General features: G+C 52.2%; 2 protein-coding genes across 5 annotated transcripts; one reads left to right on the forward strand and one right to left on the reverse strand.

Annotated features, from left to right (window-relative positions):
- Window positions 1-114: 114 nt before the first annotated feature.
- CNPPD1 (cyclin Pas1/PHO80 domain containing 1) lies at window positions 115-6,479 on the reverse strand. Of its 3 annotated transcripts, none has more exons than XM_019022181.3 (9): window positions 6,333-6,479; window positions 4,967-5,054; window positions 4,431-4,539; window positions 3,798-3,879; window positions 3,197-3,317; window positions 2,987-3,115; window positions 2,355-2,416; window positions 1,559-1,676; window positions 115-1,337 (listed from the first exon to the last, which is right to left on the reverse strand). In XM_019022181.3, the coding sequence occupies exons 2-9, from the start codon at window positions 5,033-5,035 to the stop codon at window positions 795-797; spliced, it is 1,233 nt and encodes a 410-aa protein (XP_018877726.1). In that variant the 5' UTR covers window positions 5,036-5,054; window positions 6,333-6,479; the 3' UTR covers window positions 115-794. The 3 variants fall into 3 exon arrangements, with proteins under 3 accessions (XP_018877726.1, XP_004033288.1, XP_004033287.2); XM_004033240.3 differs by lacking the exon at window positions 6,333-6,479 and adding an exon at window positions 5,910-6,053; XM_004033239.4 differs by lacking the exon at window positions 6,333-6,479 and adding an exon at window positions 5,311-5,906.
- Window positions 6,480-6,557: 78 nt separating this feature from the next.
- Window positions 6,558-12,972, forward strand: RETREG2 (reticulophagy regulator family member 2). 2 transcript variants are annotated; one of them, XM_004033238.5, is made up of 9 exons: window positions 6,558-6,838; window positions 7,127-7,233; window positions 7,941-7,971; window positions 8,318-8,453; window positions 8,878-8,962; window positions 9,270-9,413; window positions 9,577-9,671; window positions 9,848-9,983; window positions 10,222-12,972. In XM_004033238.5, exons 1-9 carry the CDS (start codon window positions 6,558-6,560, stop codon window positions 10,836-10,838), a joined length of 1,632 nt encoding a protein of 543 aa, XP_004033286.2. In that variant the 3' UTR covers window positions 10,839-12,972. The 2 variants fall into 2 exon arrangements, with proteins under 2 accessions (XP_004033286.2, XP_063551293.1); XM_063695223.1 differs by lacking the exons at window positions 6,558-6,838; window positions 7,127-7,233 and having other exon boundaries at window positions 7,954-7,971; window positions 8,406-8,453.
- The last annotated feature ends 2,224 nt before the right edge of the window (window positions 12,973-15,196 follow it).

A 15,196-nucleotide genomic window follows, 5' to 3' on the forward strand; every position in this document is an offset into this window, starting at 1 on the left:
GAGGCTGAGAAAACAGTTTGTGGGATGACAGGAACAGGAAGCAGGGAGGCTTGGAAGGCAGATACAGGGAGGAAAAATCTTCAAGGGCTGCCGCAGAAGGAAAAGTCCAGGCCATGCAACTGAAACTGTTTATTGAAACCTCAGTTCTACAAAAGTGTGAAAAACCCTGATACAAAGCAGTGGCCAGAGAGGCCTGGGAAGAGAATACCTGGGAGAAGAACCAGAAGAGAGGGAAACCTAGGAGCAGGACACTAAGAGAAGACTGGAAGACAAAAGGTCAGGGTTGAAGGTCCCAGCAGTCCTTGGCTCCATTAGACTAAAGCTAAGGAATGGGAGTGAAAAGCGTTCCCTGCCTCACCCAGCAGCTCCCACCTGACCCCATCAGTCCCCGGCTTTTCTGCCTCAGGGACATCACACAGGCCCATGCCAACATTTCCTTTCTCCTCTCACCCCACTTCCCTTATCTCCCACCTATACTCTTCCATCCTAGGGAAATCAAAAGTCTAAAAAATCCCAGGGAGGCAGAGAGGAGCTTCTATGTCCATCTGGGACATGTCCCTGGTCACCAAGCGGAAGCTCTCCCTGGCGGTATCACTGTCCTGGCCAAGCAGCCAGCCACTGAGATCTAGGAGTGAATTACCTTCAGTCCTCCTGCCCCACCACCCCATAAGCTCCCACCCAGGACAGGGGACCTGCCAAGGACCCAGCGAGGCAGACAGGATCTGAATCAAGCTTTGCTCCTCCAGGTTCTCAGAAACTCCCAAACCCTCTTAATGCATTCCTCGCAGCCCTACCTAGCCTGGGAAAATGAAAGACTTGAGGCGAGCCAGCTCCATGACACTGAAAAGGGAACATTGCTGAGGCTGAGGAAGTGAAAGGGGCACCGGGCTCCAAGGCCAGTGGGGAGCCAGGCCATAGGTATGGTACCAGGGGCTGGACAGCGCAGTTGGGACTGTACGGTTGGGGTGGAGGCAGGCATGGCAGGTTGGGGAGTCTCTCTGGAGCTTCTGGCAAAGGTGGCAGTTATGAAGAAGAGTGGGAGGGGCAGGGGGGTCTGGGGGAGGCAATGGTGGAGGAGTCAGTGAGGCCAGAAGACTGCCCCAGAGTGACCGCAGCCCCATGCTGCCTTCCAGGCAGCTGGAGACATTAGCAGGAGACGGCAGGCATTGTGGCACAGAAGGTATGCAGGGCTCCAGGAGGCAACGGGAGGTCAGTCCAAGGTCAGGCGGCCCAGGTGTAGGGGTGCAGGACAGCCCCAAAGACTGATGTATTACGGCCACCGATGCCACAGCCAGGGCCACACTGCTCACATATGCCACAGCTAACAGGCAAGACAGCTACAGGAGAGGAGGTAAGAAAGAAGGATTCTGTCTTTAACACATTCACCCCTTGTCTCTAGAAATTTGTGTTCCAGTTGGAGGTCTCTATAGCCATTTACACCCCACTCTGCCCATCTATTCCCAACCCCATCTCCTGGGCTTTTCAGCAATCACTTCACACCATCCCACCCTACACACCGGCCTGCTCAAGCTCCCTATCCTTCCGAGCCCCTCCTCACCTTTACCAGCCGCTGGCAGAGGGAGCCCAGGGCCAACTGCCAGGTCGGCTGCTCCAGCAGCACACACAGGTCTGTGTAGGTGTACCAGCCTCGCCGCCGTCCCTGCTGCTCAGCCACACTGGGGGAAGTGGAGAAATGACAAGAGTATGCAACTGTCCTGCAGCCAGCCCAGTGGCACCCTCATACCACTCAGGACCCACCAGGAAACACTGGGAAGCCTGTTAAACCCAGATTCCTAGGTTATCTGCTGATCTAGAAACTAAGGGTGAGACCAAGACTTATATTTTATTTATTTTTATTTATTTATTTTGTTAAGACAGGATCTTGCTGTCTCCCAGGCTGGAGTGCAGTAGTGCAATCATAGCTCACTGCAGACTCAACATCCTGGACTCAAATGATCCTCTCATCTCAGCCTCCTGAGTAGCTGGGATTATGGGTGTACACCACTGCATCTGGCTAGTATTTTTTTCTGGTAGGGTCAGGCATCTTGCTATATTGCCCAGGCTGGTCTCGAACTCCTAGACTCAAGTAATCCTCCAGCCTCGCCCTCCCAGAGTGCTAGGATTATAGACATAACTACCATACCCACCCAATACATGTATTTTAAATAAGCTGCTTCTCACCTTCCCAAAGGTGATGAAGAAGAGGACAGATGGGTCTGGGAACCACTATCTGGGCAATTCTCTTTCTTGTCTCCTCCCTCCCCCAGTTACACAGACTCTCATCTCTAGCTCCTATGGCTGAGGCCTCAGCCCCCACATCCCTCGAGCCCTTCTTCCCAACTCCTAGAACCTACCAGCTCTCCAACCAGCTCAGCACCTCAAAGATCTCCCGAGGGTCAGTGTAGAGATGCCAATCCTGTGAGTACGGAGAGTGGACATCAAACCAGACTTGGATGAGCCACAGTCATTTAATAATAAGAGCCACAGCAGCAACTACAACCGCCCCTATGGCTAATGCATATTTGGCACTTACCATGTGCCAGATACTGTCTCAAAAGTTTTTACACATTAACTCATTGAATCACCACCTGCCTGGTTTCACATTATACTCTCCACTAAGCAAGAGGGGAGAAAATGACCCTGAGAATGGTTCGTGTCCATAGGGAGCTAAACATCTAGGGGAAGAGAAAGTATGGACACAAATATTCAGAACCCAATAGGATAAACTCTGACTCAGAGTGTACCCTGTGGGGCCCTGGAGGAATAGAGGAGGCGAGGAAATGTTCCGCTCTTGGCCTCACTGCTCTACGAATCTCCAAAAACTGGTTAGTACTGAAGAGATAGGAAAGGAAGACACTAACACAAAGGCAGGAGGAGGACAGGAAGAGAAATGACGAACCAACAGAAGACTGAGAGAGAACAAAGGACTAAAGGACGGTTAAAGATGGGCCAGGGAAACTGAGCAAGAGAGAGAACAGCTGCTCACCATGGCACTCAGGAAGCCCCTCTCCAAGGCATTGAGAGTGGGCACGGCCACACCCCCAGCAGCTCCCCATTCGTCATTGAAGACCTCCTCCTCCTCCCCTTCATCATAGAGGTACTTACTGGCCACCATCTGCAGAGGAACCAGAAGTGGTGGAGCAGAGCTCATAGCAGGCTCTTGGCTCTTTAGGGAGATGGGGAGGGGGTGTCTTACCATGGAGATCAGGAACAAGTCAGAGGATGACACATGCTGCAGGTAGTCTGGGTTTCGGTGCCGGAGCCGTTCAATGTACACCAGAGCCAGCATCATAGCACACGGGGAGATGCATGCCTCCCTGGGTGGTAGAAAGGATCACTAATTAAACCCAAGGGTCCTTCAGCTCTTGCAAGTCTTATGATGCTTGTTCCTGTCTTTACCTCTTATCTTTGGAAAAAAACTATTCCTGGCTGGGCACGGTGGCTCATGTCTGTAATCCCAGCACTTTGGAAGACCGAGGTGGGTGGACCGACACCAGGAGTTTGACACCAGCCTGGCCAACATGGTGAAACCCCGTCTTTACTAAAAATACAAAAATTAGCCAGGGGCGGTGGTGTGTGCCTGTAGTCCCAGCTACTGGGGAGGCTGAGGCACAAGAATCACTGGAACCCAGGAGGCAGAGGTTGCGGTGAGCCGAGATTGTGCCACTGCACTCCAGCCTGGGTGACAAAGCGAGACTGTCTCAAAAAAAAAAAAGAAAGAAAGAAAAGAAAGAAAAGACGATTGCCCTTTCTCTAGGGCCCAAACACTCTCATCCTATCCTCATTTCCAGGCTCACCGGGACACATGAGCTACGTATTTCTTCTGGAGTCGGCGAATAGGGCTGGGGGCTGCCTTCTGGAGCAGTTCGACAGCAATGTCTGCAAGGGACAGAAGGAAGGCCGAGTGAGCAAACAAGCACCCACACCCAACACACCAGTCCCCACTGCTAGCAGAAGACCCAGATCTGTATTTTCTGAGGCCTTGGGGACAGGACCATAGTAACAAAATAGAGATCAAATTCTCGCACACTGAGACAAAAAGCCCATTCCAAGTTTGAATTTCAGCTTATTCTAACAGGAAAGCTTATTGCCCTGTCACGTCAAACTATCCAGATTTGTCTGTCACTGCTATTCATCTGTGGCATAAACATGCCTTGTTTACTTGGGGAACATATGGTGGGTATCCTTCGAAAATTAACTTTTCAATATATAAATCAAGAGTGATTTGTATAGATATATGTGGCAGCAATGTTTTTTATTCATTTGGGCTAAAAGAATGGGAAATGCAAACTGCCCTCTTGAACCAAGTACCAACAAGCTAGCAATGAAGAGACAGTGCAGCCACGGGGCAAACCTCGAGCCATTTTAGTGCCTGATGACAATCCCATTTTCATGCTTCTCACTTGTCCAGTCACACAACACTGCCTAACCTGCCACCGGGCTGGAGAGCTCCTCCAGGCTACAGTCGGCTTCCCAGTCCCAGCCATAGTACAGCCTCCTTCGGATCCGGGCACTCAGCTTCTGGTGTCCTGGGAGGAACTGAAACAGGGCAGGGGCAGCGGAGGGTGAAGGGCAGGGAAAGGTATGATGCAGATCCTGGCTCTGGGCTGGAAGGCGGGGCGGGGGACAGGCCGGCCTCGCTGCTAGGGGGCCCGTGCCTTACCCAGACCCGCGTTCTGTAAATCCCTTGCCAATGGCAGCCTGGTCCATAGAGGGAGGAATGCCCCCACCCCCATCGAGGGTTCCCCGGGAGAAGTTCTCCGAGAAGGGTCCTCGTGTGGCCACCCCTACGCCCATTCCTATACTCCGCGGCTCTCCCTCCCGGCCCAAGCAGCCGCGGCCTCAAGGAAGCACTGCTCCAGCAGCTGCCGCCCAGTCCCGGCACAGCAGTCAGGCGAGCTCGCAGCGCCGCTCAGGCCGGGAGGGGCGCGCCGGGAGGCTGGGAAGGGGGCGGACCCCCACTCACCGTGAAGTCCTGGAAGCCGGCGAGGGAGAAGGTGCCTTCTTCGTCCAGCAGGAGCCCGGTCAAGTCCATCGCGCCGCCAGTCGCCGCCCTGCGAAGGTGAACGGAAGGAAACGAGTTGTAGGGGGCTCGCGGAGCTGTCCTTGCCCGCCTGTCCACCTGCCCGCCTGCCTCCCCGGGGCGGGCCGCCGTCCTCGCCCTCGCCCTCGCAGCTCCCTCCCCCCGGCGGCGGAAGGCGGGGCCCGGGCTGAACTGGGCGCCTCTTCCTGTTCCGCCCCGGGCTTGGCGCGGCGTGCGGGGGCCCTAGGCCCGGGAAGGGAGGTGTCAAGCGTCCGTGCGACGCTCACCTCGCGGAGCAGAAAGGAGACGCGGCTGCGAGGCGCGTACTCCGCCTGTGCCGCGTCCGCCCGGCGTTTACAAGCCGCGGGGGTGCCGCCTGCAAGTCAGCGCCTGGCACTTCCTGCCGCCCGTCTAGCCCAGCCTCCCGCCCCGACCCGCGGGCGGGAACCGGACTCGCACTCCTGGTCTCACGGAACGTGGCCAAGCCCCAGGCGCCTCTGTCTGAGAAATGGGGACAATTCGTAGGGGGGGACCACGCCGCACTGAGGATGAACAAGCCAGGCGTAGCAATGGAGAAGTTAATGTGAATAAGACGAAACGCACAACAGGAAGTTGTTCCCAGTTGCTTTTTAGGAGAGATATTATACATACTCAGCAATGCATATGAAAAGCGTCTGAAAGGACACACAGGAAATTTAGCAGTGGGTGAACTATGAAAAGGAAGAGAAACTCGGGTTTTTTTTTTTTTTAACTGTAATTTGAACTTTTAAACCTAAGGCTACTGAGGAAATTCTGTGATCTTAAGCGAATGTGAGGCCTCAAAACGTGTCAACACGTCCACCCAAAAGTAAACTGCATCTACCCAAGGTTTTGTTTTGAAACCCACCTCCCGACTCCGATCTCATGCTTGAGTAGGCCGAGGTGGGAAGAAGCTCCGATATGTGGAAGTGGGAAAGTTTAAGGAGATAGGAAAGAAACAACTTTTCTGAGTAGATGTTGTTTTCGAGTCTGTCGAGTCAAGCGCTGGTGTGTGTTTGTTTACCCACTGAGGGGAGGGAACTGGGAGGACCAGTGCGTTGAGGGTTGGTTGAGTAATGGGACGGCCACCGCCCTTCCCGAGCGAGCAGAAGCAGACCCTCCCGGGGATACTGGGAATCTGGAAGCCCACTTCCTGCCCCACACGGGGATACCGGGGCAACACCACACTCCCTAGCCGCCCTGCCTACTGTGGGATACGAAAACGGGCTCGACTGCCTGGACCTAGACCCGGACTCGGAACCCGGGATACTTCGTCAACCAGAAAACGAACCTGTGTAGGCGCAGAGTCAGTGTCAGCCGCCAGCGCGCATGCGCGGGCCGCCCTATCCGGGCGGTTAGGACGCGTCACGTGACGGGCTCAGCGCTCCGCAGTCACGTGACGCCCGTCCGCAGCCTCTGCTGTCCTCCCCGGCGCCCCCTTCCGCCTGACGCGCCCCCGGTGGCGGCCGCGCAGCCCTGGCTCCTCGCGGGCTCGGGCGGCGGCTGCGGCGGGGCTATGGCGAGCGGCGGTGGCGGGGGTAACACCGGCGCGGGTGGGGGGCCGGGGATGGGCCTGAGCCTGGGCCTGGGTCTGGGTCTGAGCCTAGGCATGAGTGAGGCCACCAGTGAGGCAGAGGAGGAGGCGGCCACGGCCGAGGCGGTGGGACGCCTGGCCACGACGCTGTGGCTGCGGCTCCGCGGCTGGGAGGCGGTGCTGGCGACGGCGCAGCGGTTGCTGGTGTGGGAGAAGCCGCTGCACAGCCTGGTCACGGCTGCCGCGCTCAACGGCCTCTTCTGGTAACGGCCGCGGAGGAGGGGGCGGGGCCGGGATGAGCGGGGGAGGGAGGGGTCGAGAGCACCATTCCCCTTTCTGGGTTATCACTTGGTCTGGGGGCATGACCCATCCCCAGTTTTTGCAGGCTGACATCCGCTTGAATTGCCCGTTTTTTTCTATCTCTGAGTCGTGAGTCGCGAGTTAGGCCTGGAGGTGCCATTACCCCATCAGTAGGCGCCTTTCCACCTTCTGAGATGGATGCATAAGCCTGTCTCACCCACTCACTGCTGAGGTGCCTGTCTCTCCCTAAGGTTGCTGTCTTCCTCGTCCCTCCGGCCCTTCTTCCTACTCAGCGTCTCACTTTTGGCCTATTTTCTGCTGGATCTCTGGCAGCCTCGCTTTCTCCCTGACGTTTCAGGTGAGTGTTTCTTCATTGAGTAAGCACCCATTGGGTACTTGCTTGGTGCCTGATTCCGCTGGGTGGGGTTAAGTGGAGAGGGGAACGTATAGCAGGCCTCCTGCCTCCCAGGCATGGCCCACTTCCTTTTTGTACGGAATTCCCTAAAATGAGAATTGCCCCTTTCCCAAACTAATACTACTGTAGGTGCAGTGGTTAAGATGGTGAAGTCTGCAGCCATATTACCTGGGTTCCATTCTCTGTTCTGCCACTTACCATTGCTGTGACCTTGTAAAAGTAGCTCAATTTCTGTTTGTCTCAATTTCCTTATCTGTAAAACACAGATGATAGAACTTACTTCATAGAGAGGTGAGGAGAGGATTAATGAGTTAATACACATGCTATGCTTATGATAGTGCTTCACATATAAGCCTTATAAATAGAATGTCAGTGTTGTTTTTCTTGTTATCCATATAATTTACTTAGTAGGTGACAGGCTGTGTGTGAGTTGCTTGGGAGATAAGCATGAGTAAAATCTAGTTCTTATGTTGGAGAAGGGTAATGTCTAAAGAAGGAGACAGACGCAAACAAAAACATGTAACAGCTCCCCCACTGGCATCTGAAGAAGGTGCTCTGGGGCTGCAGAGGAGGGACAACTATTTCTGCCTTGGGGAATGTCTCCCAGGGCCCCTACCACTCAATAATTTGCCCCCCTCCTCTCTCTCTAGCATCATCCCCAGAGGAGCCACACTCTGACAGGTGAGTACAGGCCACCTCTTGAAGACAAATGCCCACATTCTGTCCTGCTTGCTGGTGTCAGTGTCACCATGGAGCAGGGCAGTGCCCCAGCATTGTGAATGAACTGGTAACAAGCCATGGGTTTTTCATGGTCCTAGGCTCCTGTGTAGGTGTTTGAGTGCCTGCTCCTTTTGGGGCAGAGGGTTGGGTCCTCCTGGCTTTGCTTGTAAGACCAGGACAGCCTCCTTTTGGGAGGTGGGGTCATTTGCTTTTTTAGACTAAAGGTATCTTTGGCATTCTCAGAGGGATTTAAGTGTCTAGGAAGCTGGTATCTGAGGCCTCCAGGGGTCATGTCATGTCTCCCCAGTGAGGGTGCGGGGTCAGGCGCCCGGCCGCACCTGCTGAGTGTGCCCGAGTTGTGCAGATACCTGGCTGAGAGCTGGCTCACCTTCCAGATTCACCTGCAGGAGCTGCTGCAGTACAAGAGGCAGAATCCAGCTCAGGTAACCTCCCCTACATCATACAACAGTTCACTACACTGAAGGGGAATAGAGTTGGCGGGGCATGGGAGTGGAGTGATATAAACTCCCCGCTTGGAGACCCTGAAAGAAGAGGCCTGGGCGCCTTCTTGAGGCAACATTCACAGCTAATCCCTGGTGCAGGAGGCAGTCTCACCTCAGGAAATAAGCTTTTGATAGCCTGACACTTTCTCCTGCCAAGGCAGACCAGTGTGAATTACAGGTGGTGGGCATTATGTATTGCCAGCTTCCTGAATTGGTGGTCTTGAGCATCCTCTTAACCAAACTGGACCACCCCATTCCTTGAGTACATACCCATCCGTCTACCAGCTGAGCAGTAGTTTCTTACCCAGCTGAGCGGGGCGCATATCTCAGTGTAATGTTCTTAGACTTTTGCTCTTCTCTGCAGTTCTGCGTTCGAGTCTGCTCTGGCTGTGCTGTGTTGGCTGTGTTGGGACACTATGTTCCAGGGATTATGATTTCTTACATTGTCTGTGAGTAGGGTCTGTCCCTGCCCTATTTAAAGCCCTCTCCTTTCTTCTTTCCTTGGACTGACCCAGAGGGAAGACTATGCTCTCTCTGCTTAGTTTCTGATTTGTGGAGATCTCCGGGGATGCTTTAGTATTAGTAACTGTGGAAGACTTACCTGGGGAGGAGGGCAGTGGATGTGGCAAGAAGAGGTTGGCACAGCCTTGGGAAAGAACCTTGCCTACCTTCAGCACTTCAGTTTAGGGACCAGTTGAGTGGGGGCTCTTAGGAAATTGGCGTAGGGAGCTCTTAGTTCACGTTCTTAACCCATAGTGTTGAGTATCCTGCTGTGGCCCCTGGTGGTTTATCATGAGCTGATCCAGAGGATGTACACTCGCCTGGAGCCCCTGCTCATGCAGCTGGACTACAGCATGAAGGCAGAAGCCAATGCCCTGCATCACAAACACGACAAGAGGAGTAAGGGACTGCCCTAATCCAGGAGGGTGAAAGAGCGGGAGGGCCTTGGCTTGGGGTTCATGAGATGCCCTGGAATTGAGATCTTCTCCAGTTCTTTAGCTGTGTTTGTCTCCCCTCCCATCATTCATGCTTGGTCATTGCTCTACTCCTCTTGCTTTTCTAGAGCGTCAGGGGAAGAATGCACCCCCAGGAGGTGATGAGCCACTGGCAGAGACAGAGAGTGAAAGCGAGGCAGAGCTGGCTGGCTTCTCCCCAGTGGTGAGGTCCAGGGAAAGCGGGGGTGTCAAATAGAAAGCCAGAGGAAAAATCTTTCTGCTTTGGAGCTGCCACCTCCAAAAGAGGTGGAAGCCAGAGGTTTTGGGAGAGGGGATGCTCCTGATAAATTGGTTCTCTTATCCCTTCACATGTCGTGTTCATCCTGGTTCTCCTGCCAGGTGGATGTGAAGAAAACAGCATTGGCCTTGGCCATTACGGACTCAGAGCTGTCAGATGAGGAGGCTTCTATCTTGGAGAGTGGTGGCTTCTCCGTATCCCGGGCCACAACTCCGCAGCTGACTGATGTCTCCGAGGGTATGGGGAGCCCTTTGCTGCCCTCCTCCCCGCCACAGTCTTTGTGTTCCCTACCATGGGTACTTACTGTGCTCTCTGGCCCACTCACTCTCTAATTCTACTCAGCTCCTAAAAGACCTTAACACCTAAGGCTTGGCCCAGCTTTCCATGTCTTGAGTTCTCATCCTTGAACTCATTGTCTGTTGTGGCTAATCAGAGCAGCAGCAGGCCCATTCTTAATTCTTTGTTCTCTGCACAGATTTGGACCAGCAGAGCCTGCCAAGTGAACCAGAGGAGACCCTAAGCCGGGACCTAGGGGAGGGAGAGGAGGGAGAGCTGGCCCCTCCCGAAGACCTACTAGGCCGTCCTCAAGCTCTGTCAAGGCAAGCCCTGGACTCGGAGGAAGAGGAAGAAGATGTGGCAGCTAAGGAAACCTTGTTGCGGCTCTCATCCCCCCTCCACTTTGTGAACACGCACTTCAATGGGGCAGGGTCCCCCCCAGATGGAGTGAAATGCTCCCCTGGAGGACCAGTGGAGACACTGAGCCCCGAGACAGTGAGTGGTGGCCTCACTGCTCTGCCCGGCACCCTGTCACCTCCACTTTGCCTTGTTGGAAGTGACCCAGCCCCCTCCCCTTCCATTCTCCCACCTGTTCCCCAGGACTCACCCCAGCCCCTGCCTGCCCCTGAGGAAGAAGAGGCACTCACCACTGAGGACTTTGAGTTGCTGGATCAGGGGGAGCTGGAGCAGCTGAATGCAGAGCTGGGCTTGGAGCCAGAGACACCGCCAAAACCCCCTGATGCTCCACCCCTGGGGCCCGACATCCATTCTCTGGTACAGTCAGACCAAGAAGCTCAGGCCGTGGCAGAGCCATGAGCCAGCCATTGGGGAAGGAGCTGCAGGCACAGTAGGGCTTCCTGGCTAGGAGTGTTGCTGTTTTCCTCCTTTGCCTACCACTCGGGGGTGGGGCAGTGTGTGGGGAAGCTGGCTGTCGGATGGTAGCTATTCCACCCTCTGCCTGCCTGCCTGCCTGCTGTCCTGGGCATGGTGCAGTACCTGTGCCTAGGATTGGTTTTAAATTTGTAAATAATTTTCCATTTGGGTTAGTGGATGTGAACAGGGCTAGGGAAGTCCTTCCCACAGCCTGCACTTGCCTCCCTGCCTCATCTCTATTCTCATTCCACTATGCCCCAAGCCCTGGTGGTCTGGCCCTTTCTTTTTCCTCCTATCCTCAGGGACCTGTGCTGCTCTGCCCTCATGTCCCACTTGGTTGTTTAGTTGAGGCACTTTATAATTTTTCTCTTGTCTTGTGTTCCTTTCTGCTTTATTTCCCTGCTGTGTCCTGTCCTTAGCAGCTCAACCCCATCCTTTGCCAGCTCCTCCTATCCCGTGGGCACTGGCCAAGCTTTAGGGAGGCTCCTGGTCTGGGAAGTAAAGAGTAAACCTGGGGCAGTGGGTCAGGCCAGTAGTTACACTCTTAGGTCACTGTAGTCTGTGTAGCCTTTACTGCATCCTTGCCCCGTTCAGCCCGGCCTTTCACGATGCAGGAGAGCAGGGATCCCGCAGTACATGGCGCCAGCACTGGAGTTGGTGAGCATGTGCTCTCTCTTGAGATTAGGAGCTTCCTTACTGCTCCTCTGGGTGATCCAAGTGTAGTGGGACCCCCTACTAGGGTCAGGAAGTGGACACTAACATCTGTGCAGGTGTTGACTTGAAAAATAAAGTGTTGATTGGCTAGAACTGCTGCCTCCCTGACTGTGAGCTGCCTTCCACACCCTGCACTGCACTGTGTTCTCTCCTCACCCTTAACCTGCTTCACTCCAGTCTGTTCTGGCTGTTTATTACCTTGTTGCAAAACAGGGCCGAAGCAAGGATTACCTTGACAACCCTAGCTTCTCCTTAGCCATCTTCCTTGACAGTGTGATCTGTTTAGTGAGATTTAGCATGTGTGAATAAAGTGTATACAGGAGGAAATTGCTTTGTCTTCCCAATCGGTAGAAATTCAGGACCATAAAAATTGTGTTTTACCATGTGGCCCACAACCTTAACACTGCTTTCTTAAGAAGTCTTCACCCATCTACATGCTAACAACTCACTCAGCCTGGATTTATCTTTACTGGGGAAGCCAAACAAGCAATAGAGGACCTTTACCTGTGTTAGAAATGAGTTGGAGCCAAGGAACACTGAAGAAATAATATCTTAACAGTTACTGAGTCCATTGTATGTGCTTGGCTCTGCTCTGAGTGATTTATATGTATTAAGATTTTTGTTCACAGCTCAGATATATACTGTTACTAACTTCATTTTATAGACAGGTTAAGTTTCCTGAAGGCCACGGGTCCCAGTAAATTGTGGAGCCAGAACCCAAACCCAAGAAGTTTTGGCTTCAGCAAATGCATCAAACAGCCCCTGTCCATTAATAGGGCACAGGTAGGAAGATGCACAAGGATGTGGGAACTATAGAGAACCAATCTGATGCCTTGGCTTAACAAAGAGTGGACATGGCAAGCCTTCCTCTTCGGGGAAGAAAAGCCCAGAACTGAGCAGATGGCCTCCTTTATGAGTTCATGTCCTCCGCCTTCAGCTGGAGGTACCATATGGCGATGCTACCTGTCTTTCTGCTGGAGGTACCATATGGTAATGCTGCCTGTCTTTCTGCTGGAGGTACCATATGGTAATGCTGCCTGTCTTTCTGAGGTTGACTTTTATGCCATGTCTTTCCTAAGTGTGTAAGAATCTTTCTGTTTGCTTCATATTTGACTGAGTATCATTCCAGGGTTTGATTGAGCCCCTGTCCTGTGCCACTGAAGGAACTCGAACTTTTCATCACTTAGAGATTTCAGAGGGGAATGGAAAAACAGTTCTAATCAATAAGCAAGCAATTCAAGAAAAATAGAATTAATCAGGCAATGGCTGCAACATTCCTATCTTTAATCCATTTTCTTATTAAGCTTGGACATTGACAATAGAACCAGAAGCTTGTAGCTGGATCAAAATATTCTCCATAGTCCTGGAGTTTCATGAGGGTCTATTCTTTTGCTGTTGTTTTGTTTTGTTTTTTTGTGTGTGTGGTTTTTTTTTTTTTTTTTTGAGACGGAGTCTTGTTCTGTTGCCCAGGCTGGAGTGCAATGGTGCAATCTTGGCTCACTGCAACCTCTGCCTCCCAGGTTCAAACAATTCTCCTGCCTCAGCCGTCCAAGTAGCTGGGATTACAGGTGCATGCCACGATGCCTGGCTATTTTTTGTATTTTTAGTAGAGGTGGGGTTTCACCATGTTGGCCAGGCTGGTCTCGAACTCCTGACCTCAGGTGATTCACCCACCTCGGCCTCCCAAAGTGCTGGGATTACAGGTGTGAGCCATGGCGCCCAGCCTCATGAGGGTCTATTCTTTACATTCACCATGGTCTGATGGTTGCTACATGTTTGTCTATGATTTTTTTTTTTTCTATTATCAGGTGTCTTGGCCGGTTCATGCCCCATGATGAAAGGGCCAGAGGTTTTCATATGAGTAAAAGAAAAAAGCAGAAATGTGAAACCTACAATTAGGCTAAACAAAAATCAACGGGAAAAGTACAGGCTGAGGGGAGAAGAGTTGGCTACATGTTTATGTTAGGGGAGGAGGCAGTACATTTTAGCTATGTATTCAAACAGCTAATAGTTTAATGTTGCTGCTTATAAACTTAATTTTAGGCTGCATTAATAAAAGTGTAGTCTCCAAAACAAGAAATGTGATAATTCTAGTGTCCTGTGCACGAATATTCTAATACTTCCAGAGGATGGCTTGCTAGGCTTGTGGGCAAATTGTAGTATGTCCAGGAGATGACTGCTAGAAATGAAGGCTGAAAATCATCATAGGACAAACTGTTGGAGGAACTGGGAATCTCTAATCCAAGGAGAGAGCTGAGTTGGTTCACATCAGCTGGCTTCAAACTTCAAAGGTTTGTCTGCAGGACTTCAGAGGGCAGATACGAGTTGAGTTTGGTTGATAATAGTGCTAGGTAGAATTTAATTTTCTAGTCACGGGAATATTGCAAAGCAGATTTAAATGATCTTCAAAAGTATAATGATCAAGGGCGGTAATTCTAAGAATAATTCCATCATGGAAGGACAATATTATCACCATGTTTTGCTTTTAGTGTCCAACTAAAGTCAGCTTGGACTTCTCTTCCTCTCTCTGCTCCCTTAAAAGTTGGTATTTTGGACCGGGCGCGGTGGCTGACGCCTGTAATCCCAGCAGTTTGGGAGGTTGAGGCAGGCGGATCACAAGGTCAGGAGTTTGAGACCAGCCTGGCCTACATGGTGAAACCCCATCTCTACTAAAGTACAAAAATTATCCAGGTGTGGTGGCGCATGCCTGTAATCCCAGCTACTGGGGAGGCTGAGGCAGGATAATTGCTTGAACCCGGGAGGCGGAGGTTGCAGTGAGCCGAGATTGCGCCACTGCACTCCAGCCTGGGTGACAGAGCGAAACTCTGCCCCTCACCCCACAACCTAAAAATGTTGGTATTTTGTTGGGTGTCAGTGGCTCACTTGTCTTTGCCCTCTGCTCACTCATCATGGACAATTTCATATATTCACCCATTTAGTTCCCACTCAGATGCGGATGCCTTCTAAATCTTAGTTCATTTACTTTCCCAGAACTCCCAACTAGGCATTTCCACTTGAATGTCCCATGGGTACTGCTATGATTTGAATATTTGTCCCCTTCAAAACTCAGTTGAAATTTAATCCCTAATGTGGCAATATTGACAGATGGGCCTTTAAGAGGTGAATGGAGGCCGGACGCAGTGGCTCACACCTGAATCCCAGCACTTTGGGAGGCCAAGGTGGGTGGATCACTTGAGGTCAGGATTTCGAGACTAGCCTGGCCAAGATGGTGAAACTCCGTCTCTACTAAAAATACAAAAATAATCCGGGTGTGCTGGCACATGCCTGTAATCCCAGCTACTTGGGAGGCTGAGGCAGGAGAATTGCTTGAACCAGGAAAGTGGAGGTTGCAGTGAGCCTAGATCATGCCATTGCACTCCAGCCCAGGCGAAGAAGTGAGACGTCTCAGAAAAAAAAAAAAAAAAAGGTGAATGGATAAATCTGTTCATGAATTAATGGGGTGATGGAGTAATGAGTTATCATGGGAGTGGAACTCATGGCTATATAAAAAGAGGAAGAGAGATCTGAGCTAGCATGCTCAGCCCCCTCACCATATGATCCTCTGTGCTACCTGAAGACTCTGTAGA

This window comes from Gorilla gorilla, chromosome 11 (assembly GCF_029281585.2).
Source record: "Gorilla gorilla gorilla isolate KB3781 chromosome 11, NHGRI_mGorGor1-v2.1_pri, whole genome shotgun sequence".
In the NCBI taxonomy this organism is placed as follows: Eukaryota; Metazoa; Chordata; class Mammalia; order Primates; family Hominidae; genus Gorilla; species Gorilla gorilla.

Excerpts from the sequence above, each read along its gene's own strand:
- CNPPD1 (XM_004033239.4), bottom strand. The coding sequence starts at position 5,672 with ATGTATAATATCTCTCCTAAAAAGCAACTGGGAACAACTTCCTGTTGT. Across the intron at positions 5,055-5,310 it reads TCTCCTTTCTGCTCCGCGAG|GGCGGCGACTGGCGGCGCGA; the intron begins GTGAGCGTCGCA and ends TCACCTTCGCAG. Across the intron at positions 3,318-3,797 it reads TACGTAGCTCATGTGTCCCG|GGAGGCATGCATCTCCCCGT; the intron begins GTGAGCCTGGAA and ends TCTACCACCCAG.
- RETREG2 (XM_004033238.5), top strand. The coding sequence starts at position 6,558 with ATGGCGAGCGGCGGTGGCGGGGGTAACACCGGCGCGGGTGGGGGGCCG. Across the intron at positions 9,672-9,847 it reads TGGCTGGCTTCTCCCCAGTG|GTGGATGTGAAGAAAACAGC; the intron begins GTGAGGTCCAGG and ends TTCTCCTGCCAG. Across the intron at positions 9,984-10,221 it reads GCTGACTGATGTCTCCGAGG|ATTTGGACCAGCAGAGCCTG; the intron begins GTATGGGGAGCC and ends TTCTCTGCACAG.